This window comes from Morone saxatilis, unplaced genomic scaffold (genome assembly GCF_004916995.1).
Source record: "Morone saxatilis isolate NCDOM2014 unplaced genomic scaffold, NCSU_SB_2.0 Contig15, whole genome shotgun sequence".
Taxonomy (NCBI): Eukaryota; Metazoa; Chordata; class Actinopteri; family Moronidae; genus Morone; species Morone saxatilis.
In genome coordinates, this window is record NW_023339707.1 from 5,897,018 (window position 1) to 5,924,184 (window position 27,167).

Genomic DNA, 27,167 nt, shown 5'->3' on the forward strand with positions numbered 1-27,167 from the left:
ATTCTAGATTGGGTAGATTTAAACGTCCCTCCTCCCGTGGGTAATACAATAGCTTTCTCTTTAATCTGTGAGCTTTATTTGACCAAATGAAGGACGATAGAATTGAATTAACCTCAGTACAGTCATTTCTCGGTCGTCTACTGTTTGGCCACACATGTTGAGATAATTAGTGACGATACTGTTACGTTGAGGGCAGAGAGCGTCGTGGTTAGGGCATAATATAGTATTTCAGCAGGGTCTCCTCCCTGCTGTGAGGCTGCAGTACAAACAGAAGTGTCCAATTTTCAGTCAGTGGAAAGAAGGGCAAAAGGGGTTTTCTCTTAGGTTACCAGAATTTTGCAGGTTAAATCACTCACAAAGGCATATTAATGCAAATCATTTAAATGCTACATCAGCTGATCCAGTCATTCACAGTTATAGTAATTCAGAGTTATAGTTTACGTTAAATACCGCCAGTGACACCGATAGAGGACAGTAGAGGTCACAGACAACTATTCATTCAAGTTTGATTTAGGAAAAACGTACTTGTATTTCATATAGTTTGTTTCCTATTCCAGGGTCCTCTGCCCCTCAGAGATGATAATGGCATTGTGCTGCTTGGAGAGAGAGCTGCCAAGTGTCGTGCCTACGCCAAGGCTCTGCATTACAAAGAGCTGGAGTTTCAGAAAGGTCCTTCTCCTCTCATCCTGGAGTCTCTTATCAGGTAGGAGGTCTGAAAACTGCACAAACAAATCTTTTTTTATTAGAAACAACCCCGGTCTGTATAAACAGTGAGAAGTTAAACGGTTTGACTGTTTTGTAATTTAAGTTGTTATTGTAGAGTCATAAAAGTATGTAGCTTCATATATTAATATTCATTCTTATGACAAATAATTTCTTGGTAACTTTGAGATCATGACATGATTCAGTGTCAGTGGGAGGTAAGCAATTGCATATTTTCTTATTTTTTAATCTTCCTGCTGGTGTAGATTCATCCTCGTCACAAAAACTAGGTTTGACAGGTGCCTCTGTGATTCAAAGTTATTGCTTTATACGTTATGGCTTAAAGACAAACATTAAGCTATTCTCTCAGACTCAATTTTTAATCTAATAAATACATAAAGAAATTATATTACACATATCCTCCTGTCCCATAACCCTTTGATATCTTCTGTCATCTTTTCCATCCTTTTTTCTCATCCTTTTTTATTTCTGTGCCTTTGGCATGGTATGGAGAAATCTGTTTTCCAGGCATCTAATTGGACGCTTGCCTCCTTTTCATCTACAAGTGTCTGGACTTGTGTTTCTTGGGGCCTGTTTTCAATTTCTCAGGAGCCTTGATGATGATGAATGATGGGAGCCGGCACTCTGGTGTTTTCAATATCCCCATCTGGTTCTCACCTCTCCAGGATTTCCCATAAAAGATCTAGAGGCTGGTGTGCAAAAAGCACTACGTAAACCTGGCTCTACTGAGTCGCCGCTGTATTTAAGAAAAAAAAAAAGAAGAAAAAAGCATGCATATCTGATGCACATTTTGATGACGAGGAGGCATCGTCACTGATTTTTTAAATGTCTGATGAGTCATGTTTGTCTATGAGTCTGCAGTTATTACAGGAATTCTTCTTTGCATTTCTCTCATGTGGATCATCAGTTATTATTCAGGGTATTGAATCTGAATAAGTGACTCATAATAGTATAAATCTTATGTGTTGAACCTGGTATGAATAATGTGTGAGGGATTTGAAGAAAATCAAAAGAATTAGTTTGTGGTCTGACTATATTTCTTAGGTCTTATAGCTTTGGATAGAGCCAGGAAATTGGTCACATTTTCCCCATTATTCCCAATAACAGGAATACTGTTAATTGGGCATTTGGCCTATGGTGTAATTGGTACACCATACAGTGTCTTTTAGATGGACTTGGTTTAGTAATTTGTCTCTTGTTTTATTGAGTGAATACATTTGGGGCACCCTGATGGCTCACCTGGTAGAGCTGGCTTTTTGTGCTCACCACTGTAGCGACTGGAGCCGGGCATTATTGCATCTGGACCATGTGTTAATAGTAAATGTGTAGCCATAATGTTACCGGGCACCATGGAAATGGTTGGAAATGGAATTTTAAATAAAGTTTAGTATGTTCAGATGTATAGAGGGCTGCAAACTGTTAAGCAGAATCTCATGTTATGCTAGCCATCCAGTGGCTTTTGTGCGTTTGCTCAAATGAACTTTATGGGTGAGTAAAAGGGGATGGACACAATAGCAGGGGCACTTGTACAATTGCCCAATCCAGTAGGCCTGCAATGTGTTTATTTGTTACACTTCAGTTTATCACTGTTGCCAGAGGTTTGGATTTCACCTAAAAATAATAACAGACAGAACACCTTATAGTAAAATGTTTTACCATATCATAGTAATAATATGTTTACGTAAATATAAATAGCAGGATAACCGAATTCACTACAACATCTCAATGTCAAGAAGGTAGCATTTATTGCAGAGTTGTTATTGTGGATTGCATTGCAATTTACTATAACACACGGTGACAATGCTTAAGAGTCTCGTTTTACATAAAGCCTGCATCCAAGTAAAAATTAGGTGAATGTAGGATACTTTAATCACAAGGACCAATATACACAATAAATACAATGTTTTTGCACAGGCTGAATATGTTACCCTTTTTGATGATGAAATGCATTTCCACACAATAGTTTCTATGATTCTTTGGGTTTAATACCTGCTGAAGGAGCCCAGTGGTCAAGTCACATTCACACTGTATTTTAATATTAATCAATATATTACAAATAATCTTAAATAATAACTATAACTTTTGCCAGCCATATTCACGACTTTGACTTGAAAATAACTGAATTCTATTTGCAGCAGTTGGGTTTTCTAAATGAAACTAGTCATTAGAGGTGTGTTGTATCCTCTGCATGACATAAAGGTTTACGCCAACTGTAACTGACCTCTTATAGTTTTACTTACACCGTCCATCATTGTTCAAGGTCTGCTTTTGTTGTCGGGGACACAAGTTTGAATACTTTTAAACCTTAGAATAGAAAGACCAGGTCATGTGTCACCATCCAGAGGTTGTTTTTAAGTGCCCTTTATCCTGCTGTGGACATTTCTTCTTAAGGTCCAGCTTTAATTAGATGTTTACCCTGAATGAATCTGTCACCTTGTAGGAAGACAATCTGACTAAGCCTACCACTGAGCCTGTATAGGCAGTGCTCCCTGACTGTAGGTATTTGAATGCTCTAAGGAATTCTTTGTGGTGTTTGAAGCTTAGTAAAATGGTGTCATTGTTTTCAAGGCAGTAAACCTAGAGGCATTTAACTTGATGGCGGAATGTGTGTGTGGTCTCCATTCCTCCATTTGGTTTAGGTGCCCAGGGACTTTTGGCCAGAATGTCAGGAGATGACCCGAGAGTCAGAGGTCGGTGGCTCAAGGCAAATATGTTGCCATTATTGGACATGAATGGACACAAGACCTTGGTTTGCTTTTAGACCTCCGCTGAGTTTGTCCCACTTCTACTATGCTGTTTAGCCAGTGAAGTGAAAAGAACATAGAATCTGTTTAAGACATGTTATACGCCTTTTTTCTTTTAAAAAATATGTTTATTTTCTATCACATAAAACAACATAATTACAGAGCTGTACACATTTTACAAATAACACATTTCCATAATCAATGGTTAGGATTTTACAATAAAATGCAGCGTAATTTTATAGGAAGTACCTTGGGTGGTTGGTCCCATTCCAGCAACTCACAAAGATACTTTTTAATTAATTCTTACTAGTCCTTGTTGATTTATACCTGAACCAGACCAGTCTGGGCTGATTCTTGCTACTACCCATAAATGGCTTGTGTTAACTAAAAAGTACATCCTAGTGCTTTCAAGACAAATGAGATAAAGAGTCAAAATGCAGTAACCCATACGGGACAGTGGTAAAAGAGCATCTATCAAAGCTTTTTAAAAATAAAATATTTTACTGATAAATACACAAAATGAACTACAATTTACAATCAAACACGGCAAAAACATTACACATTCATCTGACTGAAATTTAACCAGACGATCACAAACAACATTTTCATTCCTTTCGCAGTCCAGGGAAAGCCACAATTTGGTTGAACAGGTATTAGTGAGATCTCTCAGCATTCATGCGTATGATCTTGATCCAGGAACCGCAGCCGAAGCACTTATGGTTGAAAACCCACTGGCCGGACCTTCATCTCCACTTTCTTGAGGGAGTAGTTGGACCCGTGCCAGCCGTACCAAGTGATCCCATCTGAGCTCTTTGTGTGCTCACCATAGCGGTAAAAAACACCATTCAAGTTTGAGTCAGTGCAGCAGTTGTACCAGTAACCACCTGGAAAGAGGCGAGGGAGAAGAATTAGACTGACTGTTAACTGGAGGGAAATATATACTTGTAACATCTACTGTGTATGACCTCATGGATTGTTCTGAGTGGGTTTGCTCTCATAATTTACCTTTGCGCCGAGAAGCACAGTCATCCACACATTTGTCATTGTCTTTGTCGATGGTGCTGAAGTTGGTGTTGTTGTGGTAGCGCAGGGAGTCTCCGGCGTTCCCACTGTAGTTGGCAAGGAAGAGCTTGTAGCTGTTAAGCTCATTACCCACAGTGAAAAAGCCATACTCTGCGTAGCGTGTCTGTCCTTCCCAGTCCTGCATTGGAAAACGCATATAACATGATTAAGAGAGGGCCAGTTTAAGAATCTGAGAATACTGGCTCTTGTGGTCTGCCTAACGTCTCTAAAAGTTGGTTTGATTTATTATAAATTTTCTTACGCACAGTACCCGTAGGAATAGAATAGGCTCTGTGTTTATGCCCTCTTACTTTTGGCTATGAAATGGTTTATGCGTGGTTACGTATTCTTGCTCTTTAGTGTCTCTGCACAAGCTTACACGAGTGCCATGTTTTCCAACACGTACCTCCATCTCAATCCTGAGCATACTGGGCTGCCTTGTTAGACGGAAGATGTGGTCATTGCCTAGCCAGAAGTCTCCGCGGATGGATCCAAATCCACTTTTGTACTGCTTCCAGTCACGGTTGAATGATGTCAGGCCGATCTTGCGCCTTTGGATCAGAGTCCAACCACCACCATTTGTCTCCATATCGCAGAAGACCTGAAAGTATTTACAAAAATATAATAGACTGCAGAGACAAGAGGGAGACCTCCCCGTGCTCTACCAAAAAGTACACAAAGACATGCTACACACAAGACTCAAGTATAACTTACGTTCAGCTCAGGTGTACCCAGAAAGTCATCTTTAGGCAGTTTGTACTCGCCAGAGATCCTGTAGTTCTTGCTGTAGAGGGATGCACAGTCATATATGGCATCTGGAAAAAAAAACAAATCTTCAGTTACGACAAGACCATATGCAGCCTCATGAGCAGTCATTAAAAATGAGAATGTCATAAATTCTAACAGTTTTATGTATATTTGAGTGATTGGACAGATGAAAAAAATGACCTTTACCCCCGCCAAAAGCAAAATAGATCAAAACAGGGGAATATGCACAGCATGGCTGTGATTTTTGCATAGTACTTCTCTTTTACCCTTCACAGTATGGTGATGCCATTAATAGGGCTATGAGATCACTATGTAGAAATGAACCCAATACTTTAAAACGTCTGTGTAAAAGAAAAAGAGATGGAAACCTTCCACTTCATCTAATCTTTGCATCCCTTCCTGTTCTGCTCTCCTGTCTCTAATTTACTGCAGTTGAGAAGGGCTCTGTGTTCCCTTTGCCAGTGACATAAATGTGGCCCTGTTAGACCACACAGTTAAGGTATTGAAATAATAAACTACGTCATGCCTGGTTAACCTCTCGGCAGCAGCCAGTGCTGATTAGTGGTGTGTTAAAGTTGAGATGAATGTCAGAGATGATTTGGCTTTGATGGAGCTCTGTATTGACAGCCCTGCTGATGGGACTGAGCTCAGGCTCTAAATTAATGCTTTTGACTGCAGTCGGGCAACTCCAGTAAGTGTGTGCACTGCAATCTACCTCACAACCAATTCACAGCAGTTTTCTGAGACCTATGAAGCAATGGACAACGCTGATTATAGTTTTTCACAGCTAAAATAAATATATAGTGTCGTGTGTGTAGCTGTCCTACTTGAGATCTGTGAGATAATGTAGGTACTCACATTCCAATGAAATTATGGCTTACATGTTTGTCAGCTTATTTGCTGGAGTTTTTCTTGACAATTCAAAAATGAGTACTCTCCTTAATGAAAAGAATCCCTTGTAATGTATTCAAACTAAACTTCACAAAATGTTTTATTCAAAGCTAAATTTAGTCAGGCTGCAAAGGTTGGTAGACAAACAGTACATTTTAAGTTCAGTCATATCTAAAAGCTGTGCCCATGCAGTATGTGGAAATAATTTTCAACACCAGGACCACCAGGTTAGAGAGAGAATGAGGCACGTAGCTCACACATGCACTCGAGTTTTCCCTGTATGAACATTTTAATTCATTGAACTAAATAATTTAGAAGTTATGGCTCTGATCAGCAGCACATTCAATTTTGGCCAGTATGTCATTTAATTTTCCACGCTGTTTAGAGATTCTTCCAAGTCTTGATACTCACCTGATGAGGTCTGAGTAGCAGACTGTAGGGTCTGTAGCTGCATGATCTCCACACGGTTGTTGATCTCTGAGTACTTGCTCTCAGCCTCCGTGACCCGGGCTTCTTGCTGCCGGTTCTGCTTGTCCAGCTCCATTAATTGCCTCAAGACGTTCATCAGCTCTGTGTCCTGCTTGCGACTCAGCTCCTCAAGGAGACTGGTCAGATTGGCCACCTGAACCTTGAGAGAGCGCACCTCATCGCAGCACTGAGCCTTGTTAGGCTTTGGAGGTGCCAGTCTCTTCCTGGGATTCTGGGCCCATGTCTCTGCCAACAGGAGCAGTGTGACCCCCAAAGCCAATACACTCAAATTAACTTTTACCATTTTCTGTCTGAGGTGTTTTAGATTTCTTTCGTTGTTTAGAGGCAGTCAGTCCCTGTAGAATGAATCTGCTGGAAATATCAAGCAGACCAGTTGAGTTGGAGCTCTTCTTTGACCAACGGCTCACCCAGGCTGTCTTATTTCCTCGGTGAAGCCCTCCTCTGCCTGAACATCTTAAATATTTTGCATGTGGGTCCTCCCCCTCTTTCCTGGTGCGCACCATTCACCATGCTGACCCTTTCCAACCTTCAGGGTGGAGGACCTTTCCCATCAGTCCTCCCCCTGCCCCCTCTGCCTCTCCCCTCATCTCACTTTCACTCATTCCACAGAGGTTTAGCCCACGTTTCTCCTCTCTTTGTCAGGTGTTGAAGGTTTCTGGGCTGTAATGGTTTTTTTTTGCCTCTGACTGGAAGAGCTACATCAGGAGCTGAGGAAACAAAACAAAGGCTACTGTCTGAACTAATTGTACTTTCATTTATTTGCCACTTGTTATGAAAAATTAACTCTTGAACAGTTAATATGTATATCCTTTAAAATTACTTAGCTATTCAGAAACATTGTTAAAACATTTGAATACCTGTTTTAGGGTTTTAGAGCAGTTGCATGTAATTTCCTACCCTGTCTTCACACTTCAGTTACCCTGTTAATGACAGATTTTACTATATCCTTGGGGCTGACTATTCCTTCAGTAATTTTGGTCTTTGCATGCCACGAGATGTGTGAAGTCACTAAGTACTCTTAATTGTAGGTTAAGTGTTCTATTGATGCTACCCCTTTTTGGCAGATGTTGAGGCAGGCATGTTTTCTGCAAAGCCTTTCAGCATTAAATTTCAAAAAAGGGTGTTGATCGAGGGAGAAAGGCTTAGTGAAATCTTCAGGATAAAATTAGACTAAAATGCAGTTTCCATTAAGCGGAAAGAATTTGTTCAGGAGCAGGCAGGCAAAGTCTGAATATGCTGTCTACATGTGTAAAGGCTTAACATTTTGCCATCACACGTGCACTGCATTTTTTGTAAGTGGCTAAAATGGTATAGCCTACTGTCTCTTTTAGCCCAGAGAGCAACAGAATGAAGTGACTTTTATGAATAACAGAAGGAATCAGCTGGCTGCATTTTGACAGATTTTGCACTGACATTTGCATGTTGTGTTACCACTGAAGAATGATTTCACAGAAACACTAAGTACTTACTGTAATGTAATCAGCCAAGTGTACTCCTTAATATTCCCTTTTTAATGTAGCTCTTCTAGAGCTGAAAAGATTTGTCGTTTTAGAGGATTAATCAATAATTGTTTTTCACTGGTACAAAGAAGGCTGCTTGTGGAAGTGGTGTCCTTGGAATGTTTGCTGGTGGTTTGAACCACTATTTACTATCTGCTGCTGAATGTGGTATGTTTGTGTGCTAAATGACTGTTTGCAAAATTCTTGCTTTTGGGTCAATTTCGAACACACCAATCACTGGCTGGGGGTGAAAATAATTCCTTTGCAATGTCAGACATCAGAGAGGCTTTCTTGAATCTCCATTCAGTGGAATTTCTATCTTATCCCAAGTTCCCCAAGGGGCTGCCGTCCCTGCCAACTTAGAGGAGATGCTTTTGGAGATTAGACCAAAGGGATGGTTGTGGGGTTTAGGGCAGTGTCAGAGTATGCACTGGCCATTGAGACAACAGATCATGCATGACTTCTATGATACTGAGCCATGTGTGATCATTGCCCTGCAAAAGAAATGCTAGAGTATGCTGTAAATACAGGGAGTTGTGCATAAGACTAACTGAGACATGGCTGAACCAGGACATTCCTGTCAGTTTTTACTTGAACTTTATGGGTTTTCCCTTCTCCACATGGACAGGCATGAACTCTCTGGAAAAGGCAGGGATAGAGGCATTTGCACATTCAGACAATAAATAATGTAGACAATACACAGTGAAGTACAGTAGATGTATTAACCCACAACCTGAAATTCTCTAAGTCATTTAAGACCTATATATTTACATTTAATATACCCTGCGGAGTTTTTGCCCTTTTGTAGTGCTATGGAGTGAGGTTTTTATGAGTGGGTCCGTGTCTTGTGTATGTGCACATTCATGATGCGATACACCACGGGTCATCAACTACTTTTGTCTAAGGGCCAGAATTTTTCCAAGCCAAAAGTGTGGGGGCCGAACTTTTAAATAATAAAAACTTGTATTTAGGCCTAATTTGTCTATAATTGTTAAATATTATTTATTAGCCTATATCTATGTGAGTCCGAAACATTTTTATTAGAAGTCCTTTTGTGACAATACCCGAATAAATATGATTGATCAGCATACTTGTCAACCTCCAGACATCAGCCGTTATCATCAGGTAAAAATGTTTTCAATGTGTGAGAAAATGGACTTGTCAATTGTGTGAGTCTCAGCGTCAGTGAGTGAAAGTCGGCAGCCTTGAATTTTTTTACTCCTCACATTTCACTGTGATACACATTCCTGCTGGGACTTAAACAAAAAAATTATAAGTGAGACTATTTCAGAATGTTCTTTTTTAAAATCGGTCTCCTACAATATCCCTGGGTTTATAAGAAGATACTAAATCACTTTAAAGTCGGTCAGTTAGTGATATTATTCAGTTATGTGAATTTATGTAACCGATGGAAGCACAAGGCAGGGAGATGAGGGCCAGATAGGGTTGATGGAATATGACTACTGTGGAGCAAAAATAAAACTTGACACTTTTACCCTCGTCTACCATCTTACAGCATAATCTCGTATCACCAGAGAGGCCTTGTTTATTTTAAACCTCAGGCTTTTGGTGTGCCTCTTGCCAAATGTTTGGCAGGTATCTCTCAGTTTTCCTCACTTGGTCCGGCGAACTTATAAGGAAACAGTTTAGATCGTTCTGCTTAGCATTCATCTTTGTATCATGGGAACTGCAGTTCAGAGTACAAATAAAAAGTATGACTTTCCTTAAATTCCAAAATTCTGTTATTGCTTTTGAAGTGTCAAAGTGAAATATCTGGATGTGTAAAACTCTTCCTTTCCCTGGGCATTTTGCTCCTTGAATGTTGCTGGCCACTTTTTACAACTGGTCATTGCTTTGCAGCTTCCCCTTTAGTCATTGCGTGTTTTTAAAAAAAAAAAAAAAATGTTGACATGTGCTTTGAGTTTCCTGTATTTGTTTGATTTTTAAGACTCATATGGAAGTAATAAGCCATTTGTCGTCTTTATACAAACATAATAGGCTACCTTCAAATTCAGTTTGCTCCAGTGTTTTAATTGCCAGACAGTCCCTGAACTTCGAATAGATCCTAAACATGATCCTCTTCTCAATTTCTCACATTTGTCAAAAAGTAATAATAACAACTTTTCATAATGTTATGGTTAGGCCCAATATTTATGCAGCACATGTACCTCCGATTGTAACAAGCAGTGTAATTCAGTTAGTGCATAATGCTATCCTGGATGATAAATCTCACCTTTCTATTATATTTTAAAGTCTATAGATTATATCTAACAAACTATTTAAAGGTAATTTAGTTAAGATAAGTATCTTTGCTATGATATGTTAAATATAATTGAGAGCCAACTCTGTTGCCAACTTAAAGACGGCATAAAGTTTACTGGTTTTACATTTAAAAGAATGTTTGAGAGTGTTTACTCTATATTGAATATTTTTGAATTTTCACCTTAGCTCCTGTCTGAATAATACTGACACACTTGACTGTTCAGTAATGTAATGTGTTATGATGCATAGTGCCTATTGACCTTCCTGTAAATCTTAACCTGAAGCCATTAATGTGCGTCAGTCTCTTTTGGAAAAATGTGGATCATTTGCCTTCCTGGACTTTCTCATTGCCCTAACTGCTCTGTGAGTCACATCTCACTCTCCAGCAATGCATCCCAGCGGCTTCACTTTCCTCTGGCCCTGGAATATGTCACACTGCTAGTACACGAAAGTCCAGCTGGATGCTGTTTTATACGTTGAGCATCACGCTGTTTTTCCCTTCAAAACAGCTTCTCTAAATGCCATTTACCCTCTAACCATGTCTCACCAGGCTCTGTGTGAAGAATGCATGGCTCCTCTTAACATTAGAGGTATTCACTAAGCTTTAACCAAAGCCCCCTTCTTTATAGGACTTCCTCGGGAAGTCCACACATTTCATTGATTTTTTCCCCCCTTGGCCTTTAAGACAAGTTGGACACCCTGCTGTGCTAATTACAACAGTCATCCATCTTTGATAAGCGAGAGCTGACTAAACAAAGTGTTTGAGTAAGAATATGCTCACAGACGGCTTTCGTGTCCCTAAATACACTGGAAAAACGTTTTGTAATCAAACAGTGACCACCGGGGCCAAGCTGTCAGCAGAGCACTCATGGGTTCAATTACAGGAAAGGCAGGAGGTGAAAGCAGGAGCCAGTGGATTCCAGGACTTCTATCTCAAAAGCTTTGAATTACATAATCTTTATTAACAGTAACCTCTTCCACCTGTCCGCTCTGTCCGCACAGATGAGTCAGTTTGTTTCGTACAAATTTTTGCTATCAGTTTGACTTACTTTAAGGCATTATATTTGCATGAGGTGCTTACACGCAGTATTCCATGAATCATTAATGTATCCTGTGTTTTGATAACCTTGCATATCAAAGCTAAATTTTCCCCATTTTTATCTTGAATTATGATAGTAGGGATATGGTTTTGATTAGTCTGAAGCTTGAAATAATGTAACACAGATCTTTGGCACCTAAAGGAAATAATGGATATAAAAAACAGTGTTGATATCTGCTGTAAGACAGGGTTCTACAATACTGCGTGTTATTTACTGCAGAGCCCCTTAACTCTATCAATCTTGAGTACAAGCCAGTATTACTAAGCCCTCAAAGTAACAATGGATTCAGGGTGATGTGTGACTTCATGAGAAAGCGATCAGGTTTGCAGGATTACATTATAAAATATATACTTTGGCAGAGCAGTTATGTCCTCACAGTCTAGTTTAATTATTAGCACAGTTTGAACATAGACCAGAAAAGAAATTACATGCCAGACAATTCCTCTAAGCTATTATAAAATCACTGTGGCATGGATATTACCTTAATTTTAGACACCTAAGGCATTTAGCTGAGTTACCATGGATTTGAATTTTAAAATAATAAAATGGCTGGTGATATGCAACTCAGTTAAACCTGGTCACGTATAGGGGTTAAATAAACTGTTCCATATTTTCCATAATGAAGGAGACAGTATGCACCGGGGCATCCTTCAGCTCTGAGAGTGGCAGACTTCATGCCGTGGCAGACCGTCAAGAGGTCTGGTGGCTGAAGCTGGTGATGGCTTCCATGTGGCGTCGTACAGGGATCAACCGTCTGCTCGCCACCCTACAAACCAGTAGCTGGGACAAACATTACTGGAGGGGACGAAGGTGGATTAGCCACTATCCCTTAAGAATAGTTCCCCCTGCTTTGTGTAAGCACAGTTGGCTATGTGGCACAGCTTCAGAAAGACATTTCGTGACACTGGGATGTAAAAACAGGACAGAAAACGAAAACCACTTGTGCCAACATTGAGGAATTCCATTGTTTTTTTACTTGTTTTTAGCTTTTGGATTTGAGAGTGATCTCAGGCATTTAAATAGGTCTTACCATTAATTAAAGTGAATGAAAATGTCACTTTGTCTTTATTATAAAGCTGTATAAGCTTTTAACTACTTCCATATCGATCTCCATGCATTTAGAATGGATTCCTTAATGGATTTGAAAACTGTTTTTGCCTCTTAGACCAATAGCTGGCATTTTTGACTCTGGTATAATCCTTTTGTTTAAATGAGACATCTGCATCCACTGTTTGTTTTCCATTGTTTACAAGAAAAATCAATTGCAGCATGGAACAGTTTCAATTGAACAAAACAAAATAAACGTATCAGGGGACTGGCGTCTTTCATTGGAAATATTTAATGGATAACTTCAGTGAAAATGTAGTCAATATGTAACCCACGGAAACTCAAGTCTTTCAGAAAAAAACTTTGTACATGGATCTCTTGGTCCACACAGCAACAGCAGCATTCCAGTGAGGTAACTGTCAGGATGTCTTTTTTGGTTTTTGGGCCACCGGAGACGCTTTGTTCTGTTGGCCTCTTGACCTGCAGGTGAGGAACCCAGGAGACACATTCTGCAGTGATCTCCCAATGTGGTGATAGTTTGATGTAAACATGGGTTGAATGGGTTCTCCGGCTGATGTCTCCATGGCCCCCTAACACGCGTAACTTACTTGAGGAAAAAGAAAAACAGAAAAATGTGTAGAATTATGCAATAGAGCGCATTTTCTTTGTATATAATTTCAACAGGCACCATTTTTTTCGTTTGGTGTTATTTTCAATACCCCCGTTAAAAATACAAGTTTATGTCTTTATTTGCCCTTTTCCTGTTTACAATGCCACATTCCAAAGTACTAAGCTTTATGATAAGCTTCACTGAGAGAGCTGATTTTGGTCATCTCAAAGTGTAGGGATACTAACTGTTTCCCCATGCTGCGGCATCTGCTCGGTGACGAAACAAGCACCTTTTTGTCTTGACATTTTTAGAGAAATGAGAGACAAAGGGCTAGTCAGATGGAGTCAAAGATGAGTTCAACCCTCCTTTAGCCACACACGTTCCAGGACAATCTGGAATGAGGCGGGTCACTGACGTAACCACTTCCTATGCCTCCATGCTTATTTCATGCAGTGATGCATGTGATGCTGCTGTCTCCTAAGACACACACAGGCCAAGATCTGTGTTCGGTAATGACAACATGCTCCTCATTACTTCCATAGGAGATGTGCACATGCCAGGCTTGAAGATTTATATTGTGTTCATGTATTACAAGATTTGGGTCTTCATGTAAGATGGTGTTGACTGACGCTGCTCAGATATGGTTTTGTTTAGGGTGTTATCTGAATGAAAGATGGAGTGTTGGTTATGTCATAACATTTATCAAAGTACCATTTCTCTGGGCCTGTTTGAGATGATTAATTTGTTAGGCCTTTAAATTGATGTCTGTTCAGTGTTAGCAGTTTTGAAAGCAAGAAGTAAGCAAGTGCCAGTATTATGTATGAACATTTTTTTTGTTTAGTTGGATTCTTTAGTTGGATTTTAGCAATGTCATGCTACAAAAAATAGGAATGTTTTGGACCTATTAATGTCAATCATTTTCTAATTGCCCATGACTGATGACTGAATGGGATTGTCGGTTTAACGTTTTTTGGACAGAGAAGGACAACAAAGCTTGTTCACAATACATCTCTCTGATACAATAGGCAAATGTGGATAATTTGAAACTAATCGTTTCTCCAAAAGATGAGTTTTAGGAAAAAGAAAAATGTGAACGGCCATCTTGATATTGTTTTATTTTGTGGAATAGCATCAGACTTCCTATGCTTTAAAGAGCTGCTTTTGTGTGTCTTATTTATAAGACAAATATTAATTCCATTCATGAATTCTTAGGAAATGTTGAATGTTTCCTTCTTTATAACTTCCATTTCTGTGTGTTTTTTTGAGGATTTACTTTTCACATGCCACCTGTTTGCCAGAATATAATTGTTATTTTTAAAACATGGATGTAATGTCTGGTTTTTCATTATTCCTCAAATTGGCCTTCTTGTGCCCTGTTGCCTAGAGAAGTGTTTGTTTCAGAGACAATGGTCGGGTGTCATCAGCGAAGTTCTGTTTTTACCCGTTTCTCATCTGTTGTCTGCTTGGACAATGCTTGTGCAATGGAAAGAACTCCGCCAAGGTGCTAGATAATTGGGCTCATTCTGCCCTGGGAATATTGTTGATTGCGTTTTGGCTGCCCCACGAATGAATGATTGTTTAGGTACGTAGGCCAGAGAAGTGTCGGGCAGCTAGTGTCACTTTTCCACTTTTCCGGTAGCAGAGCAAATGTGAGGTTCAGTGGTGTGAAAGATCTGCCGCTGTAATGGACCAGCTCAGCAGTTGCTGCTTTGCCTACATGTCAAATGTGACAAATTCATGCTTACAGCAACCTTCCACCAAATCAAACTCCACCAAAAATAGTATAATGTATTTCTTTTTCTCTCTTTTAAGTGACAAAAAATAACTCCTAGTAGATCAGCTAAAGCTCTAATCTTCAATCAACTCTGTCCTTACATACAGTTCTTATAGCCATATGTGGTCTATGTTTGTGATTTCTTTATATTTAACCTCTACATATGGTTAAACTCTCATATATATTTTAATTGGACCATTTTCTACATCAGTGGTTTTCAAAGTGCGGTCCAGAGGACCACCAGGTCTATTTTGGTCTTGGGTTTCAGACATTAAACCTCCTTTCAGATGGGCAACCATTGGACAAAATCTAATAAAATGGAGGTCTATGGTCTATTTGTGTCAGTTCAGGGCTGTGAAAAAGTTTGAAAAACATTGTTCTAGATTTTTTTGTGCATGCCTAGACAATGCAATATCACTAGGTTGGCAATTTGCAACTGGTACCTCGATGAGAGACCTGCAGGACAGTTGTATATGCACCTGTTCTGAGTGTATGTTAATGTACTTCCATTGTATGCCTGTTAATAACCCTTGCCAGTGTTATATAATGTTTTTTTTTAAATATCCAAACTTACAAATATACTTACTGTATTAAAGTAACACAAAAAAGTAAATCAATTCAGTGGATTTAGAGTAAGTAGTCTTTCCTAGAACAGTATTTAGATAGCCATTCCCATTTTTAAGTTATTATGTTCAACATTAACGAATGGAGTCAGCACTTGGCAAGCAAAGGGCCCAAAAATCAGTAAGGATCAAGTGGATATTTTCCTAATTAGATTAGATTAGGTCCAGTAGTGAGGCCTGATTTTTCCTCTTTGTGAGATTCAGATACATCTTACCCTCTGTGTAGCGAAATATGTGCAATTTCCTCAGGGATCATGCTCTCTCTTCAATGAAAAAGCCAAGCCACTTTAGAATAGTTAAGAGGGGGATTATCTTTCTAGAGTTTAACATTTGAAAATAATATATACATTTCTACTCCCTCTTCCTGCTTTCTGACCCAAGGTAATCATGGCTAAAGGTATTATAATAATCAAAATCTAATGTATACAGACTGGTTTAGACTGTGATAAATCATTTGTGTTACACTCTTGAGACACCCGTAGAAAGTGATTTCTCTGTGTTAAAAATATAACCGCATGCCTCTACCTGGGCCCAGACTGAAAGACTCAGTCAACATTTCTGATTAAGGTATGCCAAAAACATATGCCATCACTATCCATGTTTTAAAAGCCAAATACAATGTATGAGTCTGTTGGGTGATTGTGTTTCTTTCTCCTCTGGTCAGCAGTGCTCTGTTTTTGTAATAGAAGGGGTAATAAAAATTCCCAGTCATAAAGTAAGCTGAAAGACAAAACTGTTTGTTCTGTATTTGGCCAATGATATAGCCAAATGTAGGTATAGGGTCGAGTGTATTTGTCCTGTAAAATATGTTGATACAACTCAAGCTGTTTTTTGTTTACTTTATAATCTACAGACTAGCCTTGCATTTAAACAATTGTATCAAGGATCTCTCCTTCTGTACTTCTGTGGGAAAGAGCTGCATGTTAATTTGTTCAGGGTTTAGAATTAAATTTCAAAGAAATTTGATTCAGTATAGAGCGCATTGTCTAAATTTAATGGCAAGATATAATAAATCATGACAGTTTTACAGTTGATACAACCTAAGCGCAAGCTCTCCTCAGTGACTTGTCCATGTCTCACAGGAGCAAATCAGAGAAAAGTTCCAGTTAGGAAGTGATACTTGTGGCCCTGCACAAGAGAGAGGCTTGACAGCGGTTTCAAGACGTTTTCTGCTTGCTAATAGTTTGATGAAGTTTTTACTTGAGGAGAACACTATGTGAGCCCTGTCATCTGGATGTGTTTAGACCGCGTGCGCTTGGAGCTGGCAGCCAGATGGCTTCAGCTGAGGGACAATGAAATCTCCAGGGTCTGCAGGAGAGAAGGCCCTTTTTCTGATTTGTCTCCTGATGAAACCACATCTGGGTAACTTTAGCATGCAGTGGGACATGCAGTTCTTTGTTCATTTGGTGCTTGAAAGTTGACTATTTGACAACAAGTAGTTATTTGTAGGTTTAATTTAAATGACCAAATACAACATACCTGTGTGATATCGTCAACTTTAGTCAGAATGCTAGATGGTTGCTGTGTTTATTGAAGACTGTGGGATAGTTATTTAATTGGTTGCTGAAACAGCACATGGCGTTCTATCAAGCCCCTTGAGAGTCACAGACAAATGCTTATTTACTAAAATGAGCTCATTTTTCTCATGTTATGTAATCATATTCTGTCGAGATCGATTTCCTTCAGGTGCCTAAGTCCTGCACCCTCCGTCATCTGTTTACACCAGCATCTTTTGAAAAATGACTTCAAATGCTAGTGTGTGAAAGGACAAAGTTTATTGTCACGCAACATCAGAAGATGGTGGTTATCTTGCGTCCCTGTTCGGTTTGGTTTGTGATTGATCTTAGAAATTGTATATTAATTCTTCAACAGAAATATACTTTTTTTATTGTCCATTAACTTTAATTTAGTAACATAATATTTCTCACAGGTCCTGGGTTTGAACCTCCTTGTTCTCCGGGGTTTTTATCCCCTGGTGCTCTGGTTTCCTCCCATAGTCCAAAGCAGGTTATGTTAATTAGTGACTACATGAATGTGAGTGACTGTCTGTCTATGTGTGTTAGCCCTATGATTGACCGGTACCCCACCTCTTGCCCTGAAGGGATTGGCTCCAGCCCCCCACTACCCTCTTTGGATGGACAGATTCGTTCTCTATTGTGACACTAGATTTCTGTGGCACACATACATGATTAGCTACCCCACGTGGCCAAAACTGTTCTTGCATGTAGGCAACGATCCAATCCCTATCCATATTTAGATCTGTACGTGCACTGTTTAGCATTAAAAAGTCTGTTGACTTATAGTTCAACATAATGTTATGTTGCAGGAAGGAATTGAAATTCCACACAGATTTTAAATGTTTAAAACTACAAACAGTACAGGTATCACTAGCATCAGCACTGTGAGACAGTACTCCAGAGTTTTGGGGAATTGTAATCAGTATCAGGAGAGAATAAGTGGGGTTGATACCTCCTTAGTTCCTTTAAGTCTTTCTTGCGACACATTGACGCATGATTAGCAACTCAGCACATTGAGAACCTAAAGTCAGCGAGTTCATTTTGAAAGTGACTTGTAATGGGTGTCTTCGTTTTCCAACAATGTGTAAGATAGCCCTTGTTGTTATTTTTCCTGTCATCATGCCGGTCCGCACCAGCAGGTCCCTGAGCTTTGGCATGACCACTTGCTGTGCCATTTCATCACGTTTTTTGGCCTTTAACCTGTTTTAAACCAAGTTTCTGACATATATGCTCAAGTATCCTTCATCAGCTTTCGCCTGCTGTCCTCAGGAACTCCACTGCATACCAGCACTCTTCAAACGCTACATTTTACAGATGTATTGGCCGTGGCTGCACACGGGTTTTGCAGTTGAGGAAATATAATAGACTTGAGGTTCATACGAGTGTTTCCAGATGTTGGGGCGGTGCGGGTGAGTGGACAGTGTACCAACGGGAATTGTGGTGCCCTGACAGATAGCACATCCTTTGTCAAACAAGCACAAATGTCAATAGGTACATTTGCTTTTCATAATAAACATCTTGCTGAAAGAAGAAACATTTATTTTACATTGCCAACATGTATTGAGGCATGTTTCTTAGTTTACTTTGTTGGTAATGGTAAGGCTCCTTCATCATTGGGTAGATTACTTTTCTTGAAGGGACATGGATGTCACAGGGACACAATTCTAAATCACCACTGCAGAAACCCAGGGGTTCAATGTCGTGTAGGGTAGTGGTTCCACTGCCTAATTCTGTATGCTAATAATCTCAGTTAGCAGTGTTTGTGTGGGTTGGCGCCTACACTGAAAGGGGTAGGGGAAGAAAAACCCAAACCTTCTGCTGCTGGCTGGTGAAGCGCCTGTTGTCTACACCCTCCCGAGGTCAACACAGACTTCACTGCAGGGGAATTACATTACAAGTTGTGGGGGAAAAGTCATTTTTCTTGGAGTTAATGTTAGATTTAGCTATGTCAGCACATTCAAGGTGTTTTCTTCCAGGAAAAGGTTAGACATTTGACACACTATCAACACCTGCTTAGTTGCTCATCTGTGTATAATCACTCACAACAAGGAGCAAATCTACCGTAACGTTCTCAATTGTAATTGTACATCTGTATAGTGAGACAGCTGGACCTCCCAAATGGCTTATTTAAAAAAAAAAAATGACAATAGTACCTGCATGTACACATTGTCCACATGCTGCGTTGAATCTTAGATTTCCCTAAGTGTACTTTTCAAGGTTTTGTGGTCTAAAAAGCTTTTCTTTGTTTGTGTCATATCTTGCAGCATCAACAATAAACTGCAGCAGCCAGAAGCGGCATCCGGGGTTCTGGAGTACGCCATGAAACATTTTGGAGAGCTGGTGAGAAAGAAAAGGAAACCGTATCTTAGTTTGCATTCAGACCACTGGGCCAGAAAGCTAGGCCTTTCCTTTCCTTTTAATCGCACCACTTTGTTGACACAGCAGTCAAAAATGTAATGAACCTTTGCTACAGTTCAGTTCTGCACTATCTTGCAACACATACAAGTATGTTGGCCTAAATGCAGGTAGAATAGAACGATAGCTGCAGTGATAACTTTTATAAGTTATAAGATGTTTTGTCACTAGTACCTCAAGCAGCAGCTCCACACCAACTCAGACTTTGCATTTCTGGATGCGTATTCAGATTGTATAAGTTCTTAGTGGACTATATTATCTGTGGTTCATTGTCTGCATACACTTCTTCCTGGGGTATCCTTTCCCCACACACACCGTTTAACATTGGGATGAGGGTCATTTGAGACACATACCCCCAGAACACCCTGTTCTTAATGTGCAGCACATGGAAAAAACATCTGCTAAGCTGATCAGTAGTCAAGGGCAAGGAGCAGAAGTATGGGCTTTCTCGTCCAATTGACAGGATGTTTGGATTTTCTTGCATATTTGCACACCTTTTATGTGTCTCTGCTTTATGTTTTTAAGAAAACGGCTTGAAACTACTTTTTTTCCCCAGTGATAAAAGGATGTAGTGTTTCATACCAAAAAAATAGAAACAGCATTTATTTCTTAATGGCGACTAGTTTGTAAGGTTCATAAAAAGTTTCATTTAGTGTAACTCACTATGTGAGAAGTCACTCCTGAATGTTGGCATTAGTATATTGATCTAATGCCTGTATTTGCTTGTATTAGTTATATTAGCTACACTGAAATCCCCAGTCACAAACACCCATTGCCAAAATCTTTTGTATTTTCTTTATATAATTATACAGATATATTTATATCTCTTTTTCTGTTCATGTAGATGACTACTCCCTAAACTAATATTACATAAAACATGTTCTCTGTAGATGAACCTAGTCCAGATATGAAATAACTGTCAAACAGTGGACATGCATTGGACACCATCACACAGATTTTCCACATCAATTACATAACAGGAAAAGAGCTTTTTTTTCCTGATCCGTCTCCCTCCCTGTTACCAAAACTGCGGTTTTTGTTTTGCTACTTGTATGGGTGTACTGGATAGGCTTTTTAGCCTTCTTATAGATTAAGCTAGTATTGATCACTGATTTGTTCTAGACACACTTAAAACATAAAATATCCATGTGGTTCATCTTATGGGAAAGTGAACATAGAATACAGCAATGGATTCAAAATATAACTTTTCCGGCCAAATACACAAAGTTTTACGTTTTTCCTACAATCCTCAGTTGCCACAAATCCAAACTCAAGAGCTGAGCTGGCTCTGATGATACTCTTAATTAATAATGACCAGTAGTGGGAAGATGCTGAGATGTATTTAACATATATAGATTACACAGACAGAACATGCTTTTTTAATAGAATGCCTTTGTTTAATTTTATTTAGTGGTTATTTTTGTCCCAAAGTCAAGTTAAATGTTTTTTCCAAACCATTAGGACTCATATGGAAAAGGTCTCTCCTTCTGCCTTTGTGAACTGCATTTATATTTCTCTGTGAAAGCATGGTAAATGGGGGAAAAGACTGAGTAAAACTGTGCACTTCCAGGAACCTTGTTTATGAGGTAACATTTGAAAAGCTTTACTGTGGGAATATGGTAGGTTTCCCTGTTTAGTATACCAGGAATCATCAGTAAAGCAAAGGTTGGAGGAGACCTATGTAATTAATCATTGGTTGATGTCTTTCAAAATAAGTCAAAACATAGAAGTCAGTTTTACAGGTGGTCAGTGTTAGATGTAAGAGGTCCAGGATTGGTTGATTAAGTTTGGAATCTCCAATCAGCAATGCTATATTATAATGAAAGTTAGATGTGTCTTTGCACGACTGTAAATGGACAAGGAGTGTAGTTCCAAAACTCTTTGCTTAAACTAAACTATTTTTTATTAAATAGAGAAATGCTCAAGATAACAAACTAGTGATGAAACACAGAGAAGTAGGTTAATTGTGTGTATTCATATAGATACGTGGTTTCAGTTTAATCTCTCTTATGTGACTCCTTTCTGCTTTTCTACTAGGAAATCCAAGCCACCTGGTATGAGAAGCTCCATGAGTGGGAGGATGCCCTGGTAGCATATGACAAGAAGATCGACATGAACAAAGAAGATCCAGAGCTCATCCTGGGCAGGATGCGATGCTTAGAGGCCCTGGGAGAATGGTATGTCAGTAGTCATATCTGTTGTGAGTTCAGTAGGGCTGCAACAACTTGTTCAAATCAGTGTTCGAGCCTTCAGGTCTCAAATTCATTGATGTGTATTTTTATATATAAACACTTGAGGTAACATCAGTGTTTGTAATATGTGCTGCCTGTATTCAATTTACCATACGTTTGTTTTCTCTAACAAATCCTGCCCTAGGCTTTTTGATATTGAGTGTCATTCACTGATAAAATAGAGAACACATTTGTTTCATCGGTTCTTAACCTTGGCTCTAATGGATAAAGACACATAAGGTAGTATACTTGCTGTAAGCTCTTCCATCTCCCACTTTTCATTTGCTCATTATGTGTCGGCGGCCTGTTCCTAATGAGTCCTGACATTAGGCCTTTGATGAAACAGAGAGAAAACGGTAACTCTGAGTTGACTGGAGTAATTTTTCCGGGAAATGCATGAACAGGCATCAAATGCTAAAAAGAGGTGCCGCCACGCCAATGAAACCTCACCACAGCTGAAGCTCAACTCCATAATGACCGCCCACCTTCAAAGATTTTTAGGGAAAAAGAAAGTCACAAGATGTCCGAAGGATCCAAATATGTGGATCGTCATAGAGCTTGTGACGCTAAGCAGATGTTAATATTCTTATGTAACCTGCTGTCCTTGTGCCATTGTTGTATACACTGGGATTCATTTCAAAAGAAAATTATTCAATAATTTAACAAGAAAATAATTCAACTGAAAAGAGGCTTTGTGTTTATATTTGTTTTTTTTTTGGGTAAGGCATGGAGATGATATAACAGACTGGATCATGAGTCAAAGGAGATCAGACTCAACAGAACACATTGTTCCCTATTAAGTTAAGTTAAATGGATATTGTACCAGTCTGCAAATCCAAAACTGGTGAGAGAGATTGTTAAAAGAGCAGTTGTTAATGTTTTTTTCAGTCAAACTCAAACCTTAGTTGTATTGGACAGCTTGGAAGCCAACCTTAGTCTAAAATGCTATACAATCAAGGTGAAAGTGTAAAGAATTGGCAATTGAATCACTGCAGTGTTGGGGCATATTAGGGCCTGTGCCAAATTCCGGTATTAATCTAAATTCTTTCTCAGTTTCAGATTATGACCACTAATCATCTTTTTCAGTGTTTGGGAAATATTGTCTCAACTGTAAAAGAGCTGTTTTATACTGCTCACACTAAATCATGCAGCTGTTTTGGCATGCTCTGCTCTGGGGATGGAGGCCTGTGTCTGATAAAGCCACTTACTGATCCACACACATAGCTTTCATTTACATATTATGCTTTTATAATTCTAAAAAATGTCAGATCTGTACCAAAATAACGGCATTTCAAGGTTTTGTGTCAGCACATATAATAGTCTTCAGTATGTAAAAACATAGATCAAAATTGAAGGATCCCACAGATATTCTTTCTTTGAAAAGAGAGTATTTTTGCAACAATTTACTGCAAAATACCAGGATGTCAGTTCTTGGTATTCAGCACCAGTTGTGTTCTGTTATACTATGACGGTAGTATGTTACTGTGCATGCCGATAGAGGGGTTTCCACTTATTCTGGCTTCTGTTCAGGGTGACTTTTCAATAGAAATTCCAAAGATGTGAATGATGGTCTGCTGAGTCAAATTATAACTCAAGCTCTTCCTTCCGTTGGACTCTTTGTCCGCTGTAGACTCACGTAGGCCCAGTGTATCGGAGCATTTTGTACTTGTTGCTTTCATGTTATACGATAGCCAGGCAGCTGGAGAATGGCTTCACTTCAATGACCCACATCCAAACCCGCCTTTCTCTTTTTCTCTGTCTGTGCCTTTCTCATCTAAGCTCGCTCCAGCATCCTGCCTGTAAAACACATGCGGTGGGTTTGATCTCTTCCTGGACATTGCCGCACTGATTGTTGTTAATGAGGAATTAGTCTTGGTTAGATGCACCTGACCCCAACGGGAACATCCATCTGTTTGCTGGTAGAACTTGATTTTATCAGTTGGGACGGTACACTTGATTTAAGATGTTCATCTTTAAGAACAAATAAATAATGGCAGATGTAACAGAAACTAGCCTTATCTCCTTCTCATCCGTGGCCAAAAAAGTTTGGCTATTGTGGTGAATGATTTCTTCAATTGTTGTTTGACGTAGGAAAAGTACATTGAGTGCCTTGACTCTTGAGATGTGTGTATCATTATGGGACTTGGACTTTTTATCTGTTGAGGACAAGCATAAAATGAATACAGTACAGTACAATATAGCAAACTGCAGTGTATACAGTGATACTCTGCCCCTGATTACCTGATCGAGTAGGAAACCTGATGATAGCTGAGAACAGTTTCTGATTAGCTGATGTCATCACTGTAAACATGGGACTGAATAAATCTGGATTTTCTTTTTCTGCCACCTGAAGCCTGCGGTTAATGTTTTCCAGGGGCCAGTTGCACCAGCAGTGCTGCGAAGAGTGGACACTGGTGAGCGAGGAAACTCAGGCCAAGATGGCTCGTATGGCTGCTGCTGCCGCCTGGGGTCTAGGTAACCACTCACATACTTCACATCACATATGAATGACCAATATAGTAACAGTCAGCTGACTTTCAATACTTGTGCATGGAGTTTCTTGGCCATCCTCTGCCTGACTCAGTGCAACAATGCAATCAAAAACGAGCAGCAATGAAAACAGTAACAGCCCTTGCCAAGGCTGCCCTCGCATAACCATATGCGAGTGGTATCCAGTCATAATATTGACATATCGTAACGTGCAATGGTGGAGAAAAGCAGGGACCACAGTGCAGAGGCCTCCTCTGAGGTTTGTGGTCTGTGGCTTTGACTTTCCAAAATTCAATCGTAAACCCTGAGACGATACTCAACCCGCAGTCCCGTCTATCTGAAGACTCAGACCATCTTTTATTGTTGTCGTTGGGAAGCAAAATGTTGAGGTTGCAGTCAATTATATTATGGCAAGCTGATATGAAGTGTGGTTTAAAACAGCAGTGACAGGCTGCTAAACTTCAATCTGCTGTTAGGTCTCAAGACTCTTTGCTTAAGCCTGCCTTTGTGCTTTTTCTTACTGTGATTGTTGTTTCTCCAGGGCACTGGGACAGCATGGAGGAGTACACGTGTATGATCCCAAGAGACACACATGATGGGGCTTTTTATAGAGCAGTGCTAGCCCTGCATCAGGACCTCTTCTCATTGGCCCAGCAGGTGGGTTACATCGCCACTCACAAATACACCCCCCCCCTTTCCCCCATTCCCCCATTCAATGTACATTAAAAATCTATATTTTTAGAAAACATCTCATAAAGACATGCCACATGGGAGTCCGCCTAGCCTTGTGGTTTCTGGAATTTTCATTAGTCTTTATAGCAAAGTATGAAAAGTTAAAATGATTGGAAACCAACACTGCATAGAAACATAAAAATGGCTTTACAGCTATTCCAGACAGGATCGAATTCCCCCATCAGCTCAGGCTTTTCATTAAAAGGAATAAAATGCCTTGGTCTTGTTTGTTTTTTTGCTTTTTACCATGTAGTACTTCATCGTTGTGGAAATGTTACACAACTCTTGAAACTGACAATAATAACAGCATTTAGCCTCAAACAAATAAAGAGCCTGTCCTGTCTGCCTGTCTGCCTGTCAACAAAGTCTGGTGGAGGTCAGGGTGGTGCTTTCCTCATTTGATGAAGGTTGGGATATTAGATGAGCTCATGGTTCCTGGAGATGGATTTGCTCAAGCTGGATACCAGCACGTCTAACGAACACAAGCTCCAACACTGACACCAGTAAACACCTGCTCCTCCAATTTCCCTGGACTCATCCTCCAAATCTCTTTTTCACCACAAAGCCCAGGAGACCTGCTCTCTGTGCCCCCTCATCCCTCCACAGCCACCCTCCCTTCTCTAATTTGGAGATTAGATCCAGGTGTGGCCTATAGGATTCTACATCAGCTGAATATGGAAAGCAGACGTTTGACTCTTAGCGACAATGAGCCCGCTCACAATGAATGAAGAGCAATGAAAAGCAGATGCGAGCAAGGGTGAAAGCTTAAATGTCAACATGAGATCAGTCTAGTCTTCCGGATGTGGTTGGTAATCCTCGCACTTAAGTTCTTTTGATTCCATAGGGCTGTTCCTTCCCTCCCTCTATACTCCCAATAACCAGACATGCTCCAGGAGTCTCGGCACGAGTCTTTGTGAAAGGTTTCATGTTACTTTGCTTTATAAATCTTGCCGTTTAGTCTGTTCCAGCGATGATGTGTAGACACGGCAGTCATGCTCCCCCCAGTAAAGCAGCCTGCTGTGCCAAGATTCATGATATAACCAGTCTTGCAGTGTGTTTTGTAAATTAGCTCATGTTTTTTTTACAAACCAGAGGCCTCCTTTTGACTTCACAGTGATGTTTGGGCTTTGTTTCGAGTTTCCTTTAGCGGTTGATTTGGCTCTTACCATTCACATGCAGACCTTCATACCACACTGTAATGATAAAGTAATATCACTGGACTTAAACATATGTAAGTACATAAGTGCAACCTTTATGTAAGAGAATAGAAGATTGGGTCATGGTGTGTTTGTGCTGCCAGAAAGCCAGACACTGCATTTATCAGGAGTCGTCTGGACTGCACATTTCCAATGAGGCCCCAGCGCAGTAATTCAGGAGTAAACAGGACCCTAACTGAGTGGAGGCTGTAAAGAAGCAGCCTCATTGTCACCTCTTCCCATCCACCCTCCCACAACCCCCTCCTCTTGTTGTGCATGCCTGAAGAGGTGTTGGTGCACGCCATTCCTCCTTTCCCTCCCCACAAAAAAAAGTAATTGGTGGGAGTCAGTCTGAAACAGCTGTGTGTCCTGGGCCTCAGAGAACTTCCTTAGTCATCCTCCCTCATTTTAACTTCCCACTAATAACAGTTCCCAAAAACAGTGGGTGTTGAAGCCCAAGATATCAGCACACTTTCAGCCTCAATACTTGTGTCCTTGTTTGTCCCTGTTGGTGCTCTGGATCAGTTCTTTCTCTCAGTTACTGTTTTTCCACCCCTCAGGGTTCTCACTGGTGATGGAATGTTTGCAGTATCCTTGGATTTGCAGAAGTGTAATCCTGTTAGGAAAAGTCAGGGAACTGGAATCTTACAAATGAGTCAGTAATAAAAACAGGAAGGTGCGAAAAACATTTTTGGGGAATGAATGTGCTCTGACAAGTTGGTTGAACATTTTGAAAAGGTTTTGGAATTTGCATCATTTTCATGGCAGGAACAGTGACTAACAGCTCCCTATTTTGAATTCTTCTTTATCACCCTCCCAGTTCTTCTCCCTTTCACTGAATGTGGATGCAAATTTAGGCTGTTTTTTTAAAGATACATTTGACATCCACACGGTTACATAACTGTCACGCTGTTGCTCTCAACACTTCATTTACCTCTCCTCATAAAACATTCGGCAGTGCATCCAGCCATTTTGCTATACAAGCAGGCGTTCT

At 39.9% G+C, this 27,167-nt stretch overlaps 2 protein-coding genes across 3 annotated transcripts in view; one reads left to right on the forward strand and one right to left on the reverse strand.

The window, feature by feature from the left end:
* The window catches only part of mtor (mechanistic target of rapamycin kinase), an 84,813-nt gene that overhangs the window by 30,765 nt on the left and 26,881 nt on the right, over nt 1-27,167 (forward strand). For both annotated transcript variants that reach the window (XM_035656202.1, XM_035656203.1), the window contains exons 28-32: nt 558-703; nt 19,374-19,449; nt 21,562-21,701; nt 24,130-24,230; nt 24,787-24,902. In XM_035656202.1, coding sequence (XP_035512095.1) covers nt 558-703; nt 19,374-19,449; nt 21,562-21,701; nt 24,130-24,230; nt 24,787-24,902 — 579 coding nt within the window. The remainder of the gene's footprint in view (nt 1-557; nt 704-19,373; nt 19,450-21,561; nt 21,702-24,129; nt 24,231-24,786; nt 24,903-27,167) is intronic.
* Nucleotides 3,574-7,125, reverse strand: angptl7 (angiopoietin-like 7). Its single transcript, XM_035656204.1, has 5 exons — nt 6,600-7,125; nt 5,244-5,344; nt 4,936-5,130; nt 4,473-4,668; nt 3,574-4,351 (listed from the first exon to the last, which is right to left on the reverse strand). Exons 1-5 carry the CDS (start codon nt 6,958-6,960, stop codon nt 4,182-4,184), a joined length of 1,023 nt encoding a protein of 340 aa, XP_035512097.1. The 5' UTR covers nt 6,961-7,125; the 3' UTR covers nt 3,574-4,181.

Excerpts from the sequence above, each read along its gene's own strand:
- angptl7 (XM_035656204.1), bottom strand. The coding sequence starts at position 6,960 with ATGGTAAAAGTTAATTTGAGTGTATTGGCTTTGGGGGTCACACTGCTC. Across the intron at positions 5,345-6,599 it reads TGCTACTCAGACCTCATCAG|ATGCCATATATGACTGTGCA; the intron begins GTGAGTATCAAG and ends TTTTTTTTCCAG. Across the intron at positions 4,669-4,935 it reads TGCTCAGGATTGAGATGGAG|GACTGGGAAGGACAGACACG; the intron begins GTACGTGTTGGA and ends TTTCCAATGCAG.